Source organism: Eschrichtius robustus, chromosome X (assembly GCF_028021215.1).
Source record: "Eschrichtius robustus isolate mEscRob2 chromosome X, mEscRob2.pri, whole genome shotgun sequence".
NCBI classification, from domain to species: domain Eukaryota; kingdom Metazoa; phylum Chordata; class Mammalia; order Artiodactyla; family Eschrichtiidae; genus Eschrichtius; species Eschrichtius robustus.
The window spans coordinates 34,085,440-34,102,176 of NC_090845.1; the positions used below are offsets into that span (position 1 = coordinate 34,085,440).

Sequence of the window (16,737 nt, forward strand, 5' to 3'; positions counted from 1 at the left end):
TAACAGAGTAAAATCATTGCTTTGTTTGTATTCAGTAAGGAAGTTTGTACTTCAGAAAATATTTTCTTAAGTCATATTTCTTTGATAAGGACGTAAACAGGCATATAATTGCTATGTATGAGAATGCCTATTAAACTGTCACTTAGAGAAAGTGAAAAGAAATGAAGAGATTTTCACAGGAAATTCATCTTTATTCATTCAGTAGAAGTATTTATATATAAACTGGAAAAGCTAATGACTAGCACCTCCTTGAAAGCTCATTTCATTGATCAGATTCAAGATTACTAAAATAGAAGAGATTGTTGGCATCCAACTGTCACTCCTATAGAGCTGAAATTTGGCTGATTTGTCACAGGGCAAACTTACCCTACAAAATGAAGTAGATGGTATGGAGCATATCTTTGACATAAAAGGGATTGGAAAAAGACCGCTGGCCTTGGAACACATCACCATAGACTGTCAAGTCGGGGAGATAACAAATAAACCCATAGTGGTGCCCAATTATACAACAAGTATCCTAACATTTAAGGTAAGATTTTTTTTTTTTTTTTGGTATGAAAGTGTTTTCAGAAGGAGTGTATTGAATTATATGATATTTAAAAACATTTAATTTTACTTAACTAGGTGAAGCACTGTGACATAAGGAGATGGTTAGAATTCTCCTTTCTATTAGTCCAACAGCTTTTAAAATGCCATTTCGATTATAAAGTTGAATTAGCACCAAACAAGTTTTATATCTAAGTATTAGTATATAATCATAAAACACATTAAAATTTACTTATTTGAGTCATGTGTATTTTCACTTGAAGAAATTGTACATGACAATGAAAGATATTTTTTAAAAAACTTTTAAACAGCTTTTAAAATTGTAATGTGATATCTGCAGGCATGAAATTTCAAAAGTGTATGCTATCATTTACCAGTGTGAATAATAGTGGGAATGTGAAGGAATGCATAATTATTTACATCTTTATTTTTTATGAGGTTTTGTACTTGGCCCTCCTCACTTGATTTGTTTAAGCAAATCTGAAAATAAATTTTTCTACTCCCCACTCCCATATTTATCTACAAATTATGTGCCCAGTAGAATCCTCAAAGAAGCTTCAAATATCTATCCATCATAGATGCCTGAATCTAGTTTTAGAGGGTACATCAGAAGTTTAGAAATTCTCTGGGTTTGTCCTCTTTTTTTGGTAATCTTGAAAAATATGTGCTTTGATTTTCTTCTTCTTTCCTTACTGGATTGCAAATAGAGTGAATATTATGAATGAAAATCTCATCTTCTCACTCCCCTGCTAAAACTCTTCACTGTCATCTCTTGCCTTCAGGATTGAGTCCGGGCTCCCTGAAGTGGCTTTCACGTGTTTCAAAAGCCTATCTGCTCAGCTTCCTCTCTTAGCACTCCTGGCTCCAGCCACACTTAGGCCATTGTATATAGTATTTCCTTTTACTACAGCCTGGAAATCTCTATCCAATTCCCTATCTTCCACTTCTCTGTGTATGTCTAACTCCTTTTCATTCTTTATGGCAAAGCTTAGATGCCACTTTTCCAAGACTCCTTCTACATCCCCATAAACCTGGATTAGATGCCTTTCATGTGCTTCCACAGCATTTTTTTTTACTTTTCCCACCATCATGTACATTACATCCTATTTCTATTACCTGTTCTCCACCAGATTATTCTTCTCCACCAGATTATGAACTGTGAGAAAAGGGGCATGCCCCTCGTATCCATACTTTTGTACTTAGCATAAATCATAGTATCAAGCACATAATAGTTTTTCAAGGAAGATTTGTTTAATGAACAAACATAATGGATGGCTTTTCAAATGGAAGGAAGAAAGGAAGGAAGGAGGGAAAGAAGGAAGGAAAGAAAAGAAAAGAGCATGACTACTTGCACTTGCTATAAATAGGAAAAAAATCATTTTTCCACCACTCCCTTTCCCCTTCCAGAATTTTCTGGTGAGCAAGAAATCCTGTCTATGAGTTCGATGAAAACAGGTTAAAGAAAAAAATTGCTTAATTTCTTAACATTGGTTATTTCATTTTGTTGTTATGGCAGAGGTGATGTCTGTAGGTTTTAAAATTTTTATTCTTCAGAATGAATGCATTTTTAAAAAAATGTAGGCCTTTAAAAATAATAATTATGCTATATTAACTATATTTTTCTAATTAAATGTAGAAGTGGAATTCTATTCATAACAGAATTATACTTACAGGAAATAATAATCAAAGTCTATATTTCTATGGTTTCAATACACAAATAAAACTGAAGAATCTGGTTAATTTTACCTTTAGAATGTAAGTTTTCAGTGAGGCCCTTTCTGTAATTAAAGATACTACATATTAAATTAATTAAATGTCATTTCATTAAGATATTAATAATACTGTTCATGTATTCCAGTTCTTCTATATTTCTATATTTAAATAGCACCAACAATTATAAAAGAACAGAAACATGTTTAAGACTGAAGAAACATTTGTCCCTAGAGATATTATGAATAAAGTATCACCTTTCTTAATTTGAAAATCACCATTATTTTTAATCAGCATGTACTAATGAGCATTACCAATTTGCCCTTTCTTTTCATTCATAATATTTAGTTTATTGCTGGTATTTCAATGGAAATTCTATTGAGAAACAACTGAGATGCTGCTAAGGAGAAAGGCTAGACTGAGAAACTTTGCTTTATAGTGTCAGGATTCATCTTGCACTTCCTTTGAGACTACTGAAATGCTTCTGATTCTCCATCTTCATTCTTCAGTGTGTAAAATGAAGTTGGCTTCTGTGCACTCAAGGCTGATTCTCATTCTTTTCCCCCCTCTCTTTCTTTCTCTCTCTTTCAATACCTTCCTCATCGTTGGATTATTTTTCTTAATCTATAAATATTCTCAAAGATTTTCCATTATAAGATAAAACTTGTCTCTAACAATAGCCCTTCAACTATTACCCTCTATATTTTACGTGATTGCTAAACTTCTTGAAAAAGCAGTATTTATATGATCACTTCTTATTTCATGGTGGTCCATTTGTATCTCCTCTACTCTGTTGAAACTTCTGCCACAAAAATCACCCATAACTTTTGGTCAAGAAAAATCAGTTCTTTTCCCAAGTTATCTGCCTCAAAACTCCTGTAATGTTTGGCACTGTCTATCTGCCTTCTTAACACTCTTCACCCTTTATTTTACATCATTCTATATTCCTCATTTCTGTGCCATTTCTGGATTATTACTTATCTGGTCCTTTTATTCCTCTAGCCTTCTCATTTCTTTTCAAGGTTCCACCTTCTAAAGCATTCTTATGTCTGTACAACATCCCACTTGGCAGTTTTTTGGCTTCAAACTATCAACTAGGTACAAATGCCAAATTCATACTTTTACTCAAGATGTATTAGCTTCAGCCACTCATTTTTGACTGCTTGCTGTACACCTCCACTTTGACAGTCTGCTAACAACTCAGACTCAGTATATTCTTTTCATGTCTTTTCCTTGTTCTGTTTTTCATTGCTGTTAGTATTGATTTTTATGATGCTTTGTATTTTTTTAAAAAAAGCCTTTTAACATATATTTAATCTCATTGCTACAAGAATAGTTTGCAATAGAAGGTTGAGACTGCCCTAACAGGAAAGAGAATATAAAAAAATCAGAGAATATAATTGAGATACAGGTAAAATGCTATGGCATTTTATCAAAGTGACCAAGGAGTAGGAAATAGTTATGCAATAAAGAAAACAGGAGACCTGGGACTTCCAGAATGGTGGAGCAAGGGGTTTCATAAATCTGTTCCTCCTTAAAAGCAATAAAAACACTGACAAAAATTGTCAAAATGAAAATTTTTAAATCTTGAAATTAAACGAAGATTTCAAACAATCTGAGGAGTATTTACTCAAGAAAAACTCTGAATCCTGGTAAGAGCAGGGTGATTTGTGGCATTTTGACTTGACCCATTTCTTTCCCCCTCTCCTCAGCTCTGCAATCTTGCAATCACAGTGGCTATGAAAACTGCAACCTTGCAAACAAAGGAAGAGGCAGACTGAGTATGGCTCTCCTCACAATTCCCATCCCCAGTACACTGTCACAACTTGACCTTTCTCGTAGCTCTCTAGCAACACCCCACCCCACGAGCAAGGTGTTGTCATCTTTTGACTTGTCTCATATCTTGCTCAGATGGAAAGGCCCTATCCTCAGGACATTTACCAAAAATATTCAGTAGTTTGACATTGCAGTTGCCTGAGGCTACAGTAACAGTCATGGCCAACTAGAATTTGGCCAAAAACTTGAAAGGAGGATCTGGGGAATAAGATGTCCATAGGGGATTTTAAAACTCTGACATATCCCTGGGGAACAAGTCAGCCACGTGCATGTGCAGAGTGGTGCGCTTGCCCAGGGAAGGCAGAGAGGGTGCCAGTTTTTTCATCTCTGGCTGATGGAGAGGTGCTGTGTGAGCTGGAAGTTAAGGCTAAGGTAGAGCTGTAAACTACCTGAGTGATGAAGGTATGCCACAATATGTATGCAGTGCTACTTGACAAAGGGTAAAAGATTTATTGTTTCAGACATGTAAAGAAACCTGTGACAAACTACAGGCATACCTTGGAGATATTTGGTTTGGGTTCCAGACCACCACCACAATAAAGCAAATATCATAGTAAAGCAAGTCACACGAATTTTTGTTTCCCAGTGCATATAAAAGTTATGTTTATGTTTACACTATACTGTAGTTTAAGTACACAATAGCATTATGTCTAAAAAGAACAATGTACATACCTTCATTAAAAAATACTTTATTGCTAAAAAATGCCAAAACAATTACAATAATAACATCAAAGATCACTGATCACCATAATAAATATAAAAATAATGAAAAAGTTTGAAATATTCCAAAAATTATCAGTGTGACAAAGTGAACAAATGCTATTGGAAAAATGGCACTTATAGACTTAAACGATGCAGAGTTGCCACAAACCTTCAATTTGTAAAAAAAAAAAAAAAAAAAAAATGCAATAAAGCAAAGCACAATAATGCTAGTATGCCTGTATTACTGACCACTAAGCTATTTAGTGGACAAACACTACAGTGAATGCAGAATTTACAGAGTTCATCCAGAAAAATCGCTAAATCAGCAAAGAACAAAGCAACAAAAACAAGAACAACATAAACTATGGGGAGGTAGTGATCTGATTTCAAAAATGGCTACATTACCTTATATAAAATGTATATTTTTCAACAACAAAAATTATGAGACAGAGAAAAAGGAAACAAAGAAACAGGAGAGTATGGCCCATATACAAGAAAATAAGCAGTCACTAGAAGTTGTCTCTGAAGGGGCCCACATGTAGGATTACTGGACAGAGACTTTATAATAAAACCTTTGTAAATATGTTCAATGAACTAAAAGAAATGGTATCTGAAGAATTAATGAAAAGTTTCAATAAAGAGATAGTATCAGTAAGTATTAATATATAGAAATTATGAAAAGATAAATTCTACAGTTGAAAAGTACAATAAAAAAGGGAAACATTCACTATATGGGCTCGAAATATTTTCTAATTTCCCTTGGGATTTCTTCTTTGACATATTGGTTATTTAGGACTACGTTATTTTAAATTTATTTATTTAAATTTATTGAGGCTTCTTTTATGTCCTAAGACATGGTCTACCCTGGAAAATATTCCATGTGTACTTGAAACATGCTAAAAGGCATCCATGAAAATCCCACAACTAACATCATACTTAATGGTAAAACATTGAATAACTTTCCCTGTGGTCAGGAGCAAGACAAGGATTTTCCACTCTTGCCACTTCTATTCAACATTGTACTAGAGGGTACTAGCTAGTGCAGTTAGTTAAGAACAAGAAATAAAGGCATGCACAGTGAAAAGGGAGAAATCATACAATCTGTATTTACAGATATCATGATCTTATAAATAGAAAATTATACAGAATCCACTAAATATACTATCAAAACTAATAAATGAGTTCAGAAGATTTGCTGGATATGAGATCAATATACAAAAATTAATCATTTCTATACACTAGTGATGAGCGATACAAAATGAAATTAATAATCATTTATAATAATATCAAAAAGAATAAAATGCTTAGGAACAAGTTTGACAAAAGTAGGTCAAGATTTATACACTGAAAACTACAAAACGTTATTGAAGGAAATTAAAGAAATTCTAAATAAACAGAAAGACATCACATGCTCATGGGTCAGAAGACTTAATATTGTTTTGATGGCAATATTAAAAAAATTGATATACAAATCGAACACAATATCAAAATCCTAACTGACTTTTTTGCAGAATCTTACAAGGTAATCCTGAAATTCTTATAGAAATGCAAGGGACACAGAAGAGCCAAAGCAATCCTGTGCAGTAAGAAAGAAAGTAGATGACTCACACTTTCTCATTTTAAACCTTACTAGAAACCTTTAAATACAAAGCTATAATATTAAAGAAAATGTACTGGCATAAGGTAGACATGTAGGTGAATGGAATAGAATAGAATGTGCAGAAACAAACCTTTATAATATTGGTTAATCGATTTTTGATAAGGTTACTAAGAGAATTCAGTGAGACAAAATAGTCTTTTTTAAAAATCATGCTGAGACAACTTTATAGTCACATACAAGAAAATGAATTTGGACCCCTTAACTCATACCATGTGCAAAAGTAAACTCAAAAAGGATCATAGACTAAAATTTAGTAGCTAAAACTATAAAAATCATAGAAGAAAACATACAAGTAAAATCTTCATGACCTTGGGTTCAGCAATGATTTTTTTAGATACGACATTGGTGTGACAAAACAATAAATAAATTCAAAGTTGAAATGTTTGTGCTTCAAATGATACCTTGAAGAAAGTGAAAAAACAGCCCACAGAATGAGAGAAAATATCCACATGCCTAATATCTGATAAGGGCCTTGTTTCTAGAATATATAAACATCTCTTACAATTTAATAATAAAATGACAAGTAACACAGTTTTTTAAATGTGTGAAGAGTTTGAACAGAGTCCCCAAAAAGGATATGCAAATGAACAATAAGCACATGAAAAGATACTCAACATTATTAATCCTTAGGGAAATGCAAATCAAAATCACAGTGAGATACCACTTCACACTCATTAGAATGGCTATCATAGAAATGACAGACAAAAACTTTGAGAAAAGCTGTAGAGAAACAGGAACCATCATTCATTGCTGGTGGGAAAGAAAAATGGCGCAGCCATTTTGGAAAAGAGTTTTGGAAAGCAGTAATTTAAAAGCTTAAACATCTGGTTATCATATGTCCCAGCAATTCCACACCAAGATGTATGTCCATAAGAAAACAAAATCTGTGTCTACTCAAAAACTTGTACATGTTTTCATAGCTGCATTATTCATAATAGACAAAAATGGAAACACCCCAAATTTCCATCAACTTATGAATGGATACACAAAATGTGGTTGTTATACAATTTAATGCCATTCGTCAATAAAAAGAAATGATGTACTGATAAACACCACAACATAGATGAACCTTGAAAACATTATGCTAAGTGAAAAAAAGCTAGTCACGAAAGACCACATACATATGATTTCTTTTTTATTAATTGTTCAAGATAGGCACATCTATAGAGGGACAAAGTAGATTAGTGTTTGCCTGGGTAGTGGCGGGGGAAGGGGGGGCGGCAAGATGAAAGTACTCACTAAGGTGAAAGTTGAATCTAGCCAACAAGAGTTGTGGTCAAATGCTGCTTAAATATTATTTATATGCTGTAGTAATTTTGATGTAGAAATTCATTGAAATGGTTTATCTTTTATACATCAAATTGTATAAAGAAAATTCTGCATGGCCTATAAAAGCTAGTCTGATTGTCTTAAGCATCAGTGATCTTGCTACAAGTAGCAACAAAAAATAAACATTGTTCTTTTGTTCTATTTTTTCATGTCTCAGATTTTTCTTCTACTGTATGTATCATTTTTCTGGTTTGCTTTTCATTTAAAAGTGAACAGTTTTAATGGAAGTATTTAAGTTAAATTTCAGCTTTTCCTATGCTTTAGCTTATTATACTAATTTCATGGAAATGTTGACATTATATAATTCCTGTTTTTGAATTCTCTTTTCTAGGTGTCCTCAGATCTTCTGATGGTGTGGGGAAACCCAGACGTCACCATAGACCCTGATAACGCAATTCCCTATATTCTACACGTATGCCCTTGGAAACATGGTGTATTCAAAGGTAACAAAATCGTTAATGAAATATTATTAACTACCATACTGGGAAAGATGCGTGATGAGAAGAAATTAAAAAGTAACTTAAATTTCCCCTTTCTAATAAATAACCCAGAGGGAAATTTAGTTTTCCATTTCAGTCATTACCTTTCTAAATAATCAGAGCTTTGGGGCATACATTTTATGTCTATAGTGCTATACTCTCTTGTCCATTTTTAAAAATTTATTTGTGGGGCAAATTCCTGGAAGTAGAAATATTTATTAAGGCATTTACATTTAAAATTGTGGTAAACACTTTCAAATAGTTATATCAATTTATGAGCCAGACAGCGTCCTGTGAGAATATCTCTTTATAGGACTAGGTATTATAAAAACATGTGCGTATACTTAATTGAACATGAAAAATAGGTTAAAGGCTTTGGTATATGTGAAGTTTTCTTTGTTTCTCTCTAGTAAAGCATTCATTTATACAAATTGCCTGATGGTCCCTGAAAAGAATTGCTTGCTTGGGAATGGGAGTGGGGGGTATTCCTACAAAGCTTTTGATGAGAGAGGAGGTGAGAGGTGTAGAAGCCTAACAGGGAAGAACTGAGGGACTGTAATTCATCGAAGGAATAATTGTTCTATTCGGGAGAGAATTCAGTGTCCCATGGTGGTTAGATCCTGCTGAGGAAATTATTAAAATGTTAGTAAATGGATACAATTTAAAAATGTAGAAAGCATACAGCCAGTAGCAATCTTGTACTGCCTGGAAGTACTAGCCCCTCATCCTTGCTTACCTCAACAAAGAATGTTTTAGGAAAAGGTCTGTACCTAGCATAGGAGGTGTAGAGAGCTGCTCCAAATAAGAAAGTACGTAGAGACTAGGCTGAATGCCAGCGCTGTTAACAAGCAGAAGGGAAATTTCAGAATGGCAACCACAGTGATCCAGTTACTACCACTGTAATAGAATATGCTATGGGTGAAGAGCCAACCCGCCCATCCCCACTCTCTACTTCTAGTTGGCTTGACCTCAAATGTCACCACAGTCATAGCTGTTAGCATCTTGTGAAATCTTCCCGTCACTCTTCAGACATTTGGCTTTACAAAGCCCATTAATAATTCTCCATGTGATAGGTAGATTTTGAACTAGAGTGAGCCTATTCCAGGCAATTCAATAAAGTAGCATATTTTTTGCCATTTTTAATGTAATTCACAGGATAGAAATGTAAATTTCAGTTTTCATTTTAATCATCAAATGACACTCCTAATGTTCCTTAGTTTTAGAATTTTAACTAGTCTTTTGTAAAGGGTAGCAAGTGATTCAGAATTGCCATTATTATTTTTTATGTAAGTAATAAATCTGAGTTTCCTGTTCTATAAAAGGCAGTGAGGTCTGCTATGTGTGAGAAGGAACATAAGAGGAACTTCAAACGGTAGAACATTGTTGAATTAGGAGTGTTTAGGACTCCTTTAAGCAAAACGGAGCTGCTGTTCCATGAATCAGACTCTTAAAGTTATAGAAATGGAGCTAAGAAGAATTAAATAATCAGATTGAATATATCTTTCCTTTGTATAGTCATTTTTGTTGATTTTGGCAGCATTTCTGAGACCATAAAACTTCAAAACGTATTTTCACTGATCAGATAAGGACTCTTAGCATGCTGATTTGAAGGACTTTAGAAGAAATTTGGGGGACTTAAAGGCAACTCAGGATACATCGTTAGGTGAGGATGAATTGGTAAATATCGCTGGCTACACAAGAGCTTTTGCAGGCTTCATAATTTTGAAAAATATTTGCAAGACATGTTCATGATTGTTCTTCCCAGGGCGGTCCCTTAAATTTGAATCAATGTTGCCATTATGATTTGGACAAGCTGAGCCTGTAAAGAAGGCAAACTCCGTTTTTATTGATATTACTGTTGGAAGGCTGCTACAGTATTTTAAGCAGTGTAAATATAATTGCTTCTGAACAGTTGTTAATCTGTTGTAATATAAAGAAAACTAGACTAAAATTTTCATACATATATGAGAAGTTCCTATTTGTGCTGGTTAAAGAAGTATGTCAATGTACATGTGTGTATCATCCATCTTAAAAAGAAAAAAACTTTGTACACATTTTCAGTTCTGTCCTTAATTATATAAACAATTATTACAAAAGGCCTATAATTTGGAAAGTCTTGATAAGTATAGTAGTTATAAACAAAGCTGATCTTTAACCATGCTCTGTTAAAATATTTTCACAGATGCTTTTCCTCATATGTTGGCAAATACTCAATTGTTTGAGCTCCACTTAGGTGTAACTTTTGATCTCTAGCCACCACAGCCCCTCCCTTTGCCCCCCCCCCCCCCCGACTTCCCAACAATTCAGCAACAAATAAGGGGTTAACACATGGCTCAGGACTTGGATCCAGTGTCCTTCCTGACTGGTCAGAGCTGGAATATAGGTTTGTTAATTATTTCAAATATTACCACTGGATACAAAGATAGATGCCATATGGCTCCTGCCTCCTAGGAATTCATATCTGGTGGTAGAAATAGATATCCATAAGTCATCTCAGTACAAGGTACACACTGATATACCACGAGTTTAAACATGGCACCGCAGAGCATGATATTGGGAAACGTTAACCCTAACAGTGGGAGTCCAAGAGGGCATCTTAGGGGATAATGGGTTTGATCTGGACCTTAAAGGATGAACTGGGATTTATCAGCCGATATGGTGGGGAGGGCATTCTAGCAGAGGAAACAACCTTACTGAAAACACAGAGAAGTTACTTTCTGTAAATAATGAGTAGAGGGGTGTGTCTGGAGTGTGTGTTTGTGGTAGCCAATGCAGAGTGACATACAGTTAGAAAAACAGGCAGACTTTGTTGGACAGAGTTGTGTTTTACTTCTTATTGCAGTTGGAGCCATTGAAGATTTCTGAGCAGCACGAGTCAACTGAGTTTTAGAAAGAAAAGTCTGGAGGTAACATATAAAATGGATAGGAGGTACAAGAGAGGGTGGATAGATCTGAGAGATCATTTAGGGGCCTTTAGCAATATTCTGGTTGATTAGTTCTCAATATTAGTTTGTGCCTCTTCTCCCAAAAGCAGACCCTGAGAAAAGAGTTTAATTGCAAGTAGTTTTTTTGAGAGGTGATCACAGGAAGCACGCTGACCGAATGGGGAAGTAAGATGCTGAAAGGAAAAAGTCAGAAAATGAGCTAGATATCAGATTACTGCTGAGACCTGGGGAACCTCACTGGGAACTTTCTGAGAGAATTGTCAGGCTGAAGGGTAAGGAAATTGGGGTAAACATCCTCTACCTCCTTTCCCTCAATGATTAAAGTTTGTTCTTAGGGCAGATTCCCATGGCAGTGAATTCCCACTGGAAAAGAGTCATAGGAAACCACTGGTGTGAATGCGAACTGTCTGCAGAGGGGATTTTCATGGGGCACTGAGTCATATGTGGCATATACTAAAGTAGGTGTCATGGCATATTGATTGGTAGGTAGAAATTTTGAGAAATGGATGGAACTGGAATTATCACAGGAGCCTGCAGTGAACTACAATCATGTTTCAGGCGTGCCTATGTGGAGGTTTAAATTTGAATGCCTCTTTAGCCGTGGAACAAAAAGTTAAGGTTGACCATTTAAATGAACATTAAGGGCAGACCAAACTAGGCCAGTGATAGTGGGTTAAAAAAAACAGAAGTGAAGTTTCAAGAAAAGTAACAATGGAAAATGATGCTGTAGCAGCTTGGGTTTCCAGGGAATCAGACTCTGAGATGGGACATTAGTTTATAGGACATTTATTAGGGAATGTGTTGTGATCAACGCTTGTGAAAGGAAAAGGTAAGAAAACATACTGACCAGAGGGAAAAGTTGAGTTTCCGGACAGGCGGAGTGAAGGCTTTTAGTCAACTCACTGGGGTCTCTGAAGCTGGGATGGTCCTCTGGACTTGTCCCAAGTTAGGAGAAGGGGACTGGGCCTTTATGCTGCTGTGCTGATCAGTCATTGAAAGTGGAGTACATGTGGAAGGAGGTTTGACCTTGGGTGAGGCTTTTTTTTTTTTTTCACTCAATGCACGATGCCTAAAGAGGGCTTGACCAAATTGTCATTTTCCAGCATTATTTCTAGTAGCAACAGAAATAAGTCCTTCGTTCCTGAAAAGGAAAATGGTTGATGTAGCATAATGTCTACGAGAGCTGCATTTGATCAAGATTGAATAAGGAGAGAGAGGGAGAAAGGCGAGTCAAGTGTACTTCTGATAGTAAGCAACGCTAAGGAAGGTGATACCATTAACTGAGAGAGAGAGAGAGAGAGAGGGAGGGAGGGAGGGAGCGAGCGAGCGAGAGAGAGAGAGAGAGAGAGAGAGAGAGAGAGACGATTAGCAGGATTGATTTACTAGTTAGGGAGGGAAAGCCCAGTTCTATCTTGATTTGAAGATTATCTTTTCTGTGTCAATAAATTTCAGAAAAATGGAAAAATATTGAATCAGTCAACCTAGATATGAAAGCATAGAACCTTAAAGGGAAACAGACACACAAAACCAAGCAAACAAAAACACCGTGTGTAAAGGCAGAAATGTGTTAATGACTAAATGCATTAAAACTTAATGGCCTAATTCTCTCCTTAACAACCAGAAAATGACCTCTCTGGTCATTAGAATGTGAAAAGCTAATATTACTGTCCATTATTACAGGATTAGTATGTAACAAAATATAGAAATGTAGTAATGGCCTGTGGCTTATTTGTAGTAGTGAAATATGCAACTAAATTTCCATTCGTCTCAGGTAGAAACTTGATTTTTTGTACAAGGCCAATATTTAGTGAAGATGATTAGGCATTAACGGTTAGCATATACTTTAGTAAGAATAATCCTTAAATTTATTTTGGTTGCAATAACATGATTCACAAATATGATTTAGAGATGGCTATAAACATGCATGTTCACAACATAGAGCAACTCACTCCTAATATAGCACTAAGAAAATGAACTTGTAAGAATTAAGGTTATACAATTTGATATAACCTACATATCATTTTTTTCTAATAGTTTGCTCCATTTGCTCTTCAATAATCTACATGGAACACATATGTCTCTGGCATAACTGTTCTGAGTTTCTTATGAGGAAATCACAGTAATCAGCTCAGTGCCCTCCAGCTTGTGAATATCAGGGTGATAATATAACTTTAAAAAGCAGATTTTAGTAAAAACAAACAGGTGACTATCTAAACTTGTGGGGATACCACCAGGGCCCCCTTTCTGTGAAGAGAAATGAAGAGTTATGAAGCTAAATAATTAATTTGGGGTTTGGTAGTCCAAAAATATAATGTGAAATCGGGACCCCAAACCATGCAAGCCTGGGCTCTTTGACAGGTTTGTTTTCTGATTCCCAATTATGACCCCGAAAGGCAAGACTCCAGGATACCACAGAGTAGTTCATATTCCAGAACAGATATCATCTCCAGTGATGGCTCAGTGTAGTGGATTCCTGCTTTCTTAGCTTGTGTGTGTGTTTAACTTAAAATTGTCAGTTGAGAGAGGATTCTCTTCCAACATATTATGGAAACGGCGATCCCTAGATATCTTTAAACAGCTTTTATCTTACTGTTAACCAATGCAGTTGATTTATCTAACCTAAGCATAAGACTTCATAATTATCCCTTATGATCCCCCAGTTGTGAGGAACATACTTTCATCTCCAGGGAAGAAGTCTTTAGAAATCCTTCCAATTGTTAATGACATTTATTTGTGATAAAAAAAAAAAGAGTGGGGGGGTGGGAAACTTGGGTAGTTGAATATCTTATCTTTGTCTACAGAGTCGTGGAAGTCCACAAGGACTATTTATTGAACTATGAGTCATTTAAATTTATGAAGTATAATCAGACTGAAATAATTTAATATGTTGATCATGGCATGGTAGCCTAAAATGATCTCTAAACATTAAACAAGAGTATTTTTACGCCTAAAACTAATATAATGTTATGTGTCAATTTTATCTCAATTAAGAATAAATATTTAAAATTTTTAAAGGATATTTTCATAAACCATTCACTTACAGTGTCAAGTATTTAATTGTTCAGAATACTACATGGACACAGTTCAATACTGTGCTTTAATTGTTCAATCTACAGTAGAAAATTAAATGCTGAGAATCCACATTTTAAGATGGTTTCCAGTCATGTTAGTAAATTTAGTCTCTACCCTGAACATTCAAGATAAAGTAGTCTTAAATTCTCTCTTATGTCCGTGCCCCTTGACAAGCTGATAGCTCTAGAAAGTTGGTAACAATGGTGATTTTGATGTAGCCCACAATTACCTTGTATTTTTTCAGCAGCAGCCGAAAGTGCTTTTTCACTTGCTGAAAAGTGATTGCATTCATTCAGTTCAACACAACTGTAAACTAGAGCTAAGATTTATTTCTGCAAATTTGCAATTCAGAAGTCCTTATGCTAGAATGAGATCTATTATGACATTGGCACAAGAAAGCCTACTCTAAATGATTGCAAACAAGCTTTTTAGTCAGCTCTGCTAAATATTTTTAAAAATTTATTTTCGATGAACTTCTGCTTAATGTCAAAACGAAATGTTTAATGTATGCATAACAAAGTTCTTATGTTAGGCCTATGTTTAAACAAGATAGGAATAGTTTTTTATAGCTGGCGTCCTGCTACTCTCCACTATCTAGACAGATATGTATTACCAGTTGCCATCTTTGAAATAGAAATTCAGTTCAAAATTTGATTTCTAATGTTGTATGTGAGGAGAAGCCTGCTTGTCATGTGTATTTTCAGAATGTGATGCTGAGCAAAAGTAGTGCTATTTAAATTTGCATGTTTTTCATTTAAAGTTTGGGCAGTATATTCATGCTAACCAGCACATCACAATGGCAAAATTGCACATCTTTTCCTTTGCTATCTCTTATCTTACTGCTATTGTGTTGCAAAGGAGCACGTTTGGAGGTCACGTGTGACTTCAACCTCCAATTATATCATTCTCTGGTTGGGCGACCTTGGTAGTAAACTTAACATCACTGATTATCAGGTTTCTTACATGTTAAATATAGATAATACTTAACCTTTCCTTAACCTTAACCCAGGGTAGTTATGGGCATAAAATGGGAATATATGAAAAGTACTCATCTAGTAGGTGCTCAACTAATGTTTATCACTCTTATTTAATATGCTAACTCCCATTTTTGAAAATTCCCTGATATGATATGGATATATGGGAGGATTTAGGGCTTCTTTTGTCTCCACTCTCTCCTAGTTTGTCTCAATGAAAATGCCAGAGAAAGTGCTATCAAAAGCTTGGCTGAAACTGAATTTGGATCTTGCTGGCCTGTTACCACCAGTGTTGTAGACTGTGCACAGTTATAGGAGCATAAAAACCAATTCGATGCCACTGGTCTTTCAAAACAAATGTTGGCTGCTTTAAATGCCATAAAGCATTTTCATGTTCTTTTAGGTGAAAAATATGGTTTACAAAAAAAAACAGGGCCTTGAGGCACTGCAGAGAGAATGAATTGGGTTTGTTTGGATCCTCTCATGGTCTTCTGGGCTTTCCTCTTTGCTTTCACCATCTCTGCTTTCCCAGACAGCCTCTGCTCTGATGTTTCGTAAAAGCTCTAGCCACCTGCATGGTATTACCCTGGGGGGCTTGTGAACGCTAGATTTGTTCTTCCTGCCCCTGACCCCAAAATCAAAATCAGTATTAACTCTAGTCTCAAGGTCTACTCAGATGATTGCCTAGAGATAAATTCATGCACGTTAATAGATCAATGAGCGACGACAAATCCTGCATTTTCTGCCTTTACTCGGGATGATCTGTCCTTTGAGTGCCAGACTAACATTGGCCTGCAGACCAACACCTGGCATATAGCAGCAGGTATCCGGTCAGTGTCAAATGCAAGAAGCAATACATTTCAAAAATAAAATTATTTCTAAAATATTTTTTAAATTGCTTACTAGTGCAGTAATAGGAGTGCAGTAAAATATGAGAACAAGGAAGATTTACAAACTTGAAGAAAAACATAAATTTGAAAACTGCATATATTCTGTGAAACTGAAGGAAGACACTCTTGCAATTCCAGTGTTTGCCGTGGGGTCATGTATCAGAGACATAGTTCTCCCTGGGAGTGCAAGGTAGGCCATAGATGCTCTATTGAATATGAATTTAGGTTGCTTTCAGAAGAAGGCTCTAGTGGCTTCCCAATCCACCCATGATATTCTGGTTAAAAGCTTCATATTTGAATTTTGAACTAGTGATATATATATATGTATATGTATATATATACACACACACATATATATCATTGTTACTAAGATAATAAAACTTTCCCCCTCATTTCGCCACCCCTCTCTCTCATCCCCCCTCCTGTGTGTGTGTATGTTGTATGTGTGTGTGTGTGTGTGTGTATCCTGCTTTACTAGTCAAAAGAATTTGTGTATTTTGTAAGGAGTTATTTATAGTAAAATGAAAATATGATTTGGGAAGTCATTGGCTTTTTTTTTTTAATTTGTTTATCATTTATTTAATTTTTGGCTGC

At 35.2% G+C, this 16,737-nt stretch overlaps 1 protein-coding gene across 1 annotated transcript in view; it reads left to right on the forward strand.

Moving 5' to 3' along the window:
• The window catches only part of CFAP47 (cilia and flagella associated protein 47), a 460,447-nt gene that overhangs the window by 288,811 nt on the left and 154,899 nt on the right, over positions 1-16,737 (forward strand). The window contains 2 exon segments of the mRNA XM_068532596.1: positions 356-529; positions 8,115-8,226. Coding sequence (XP_068388697.1) covers positions 356-529; positions 8,115-8,226 — 286 coding nt within the window.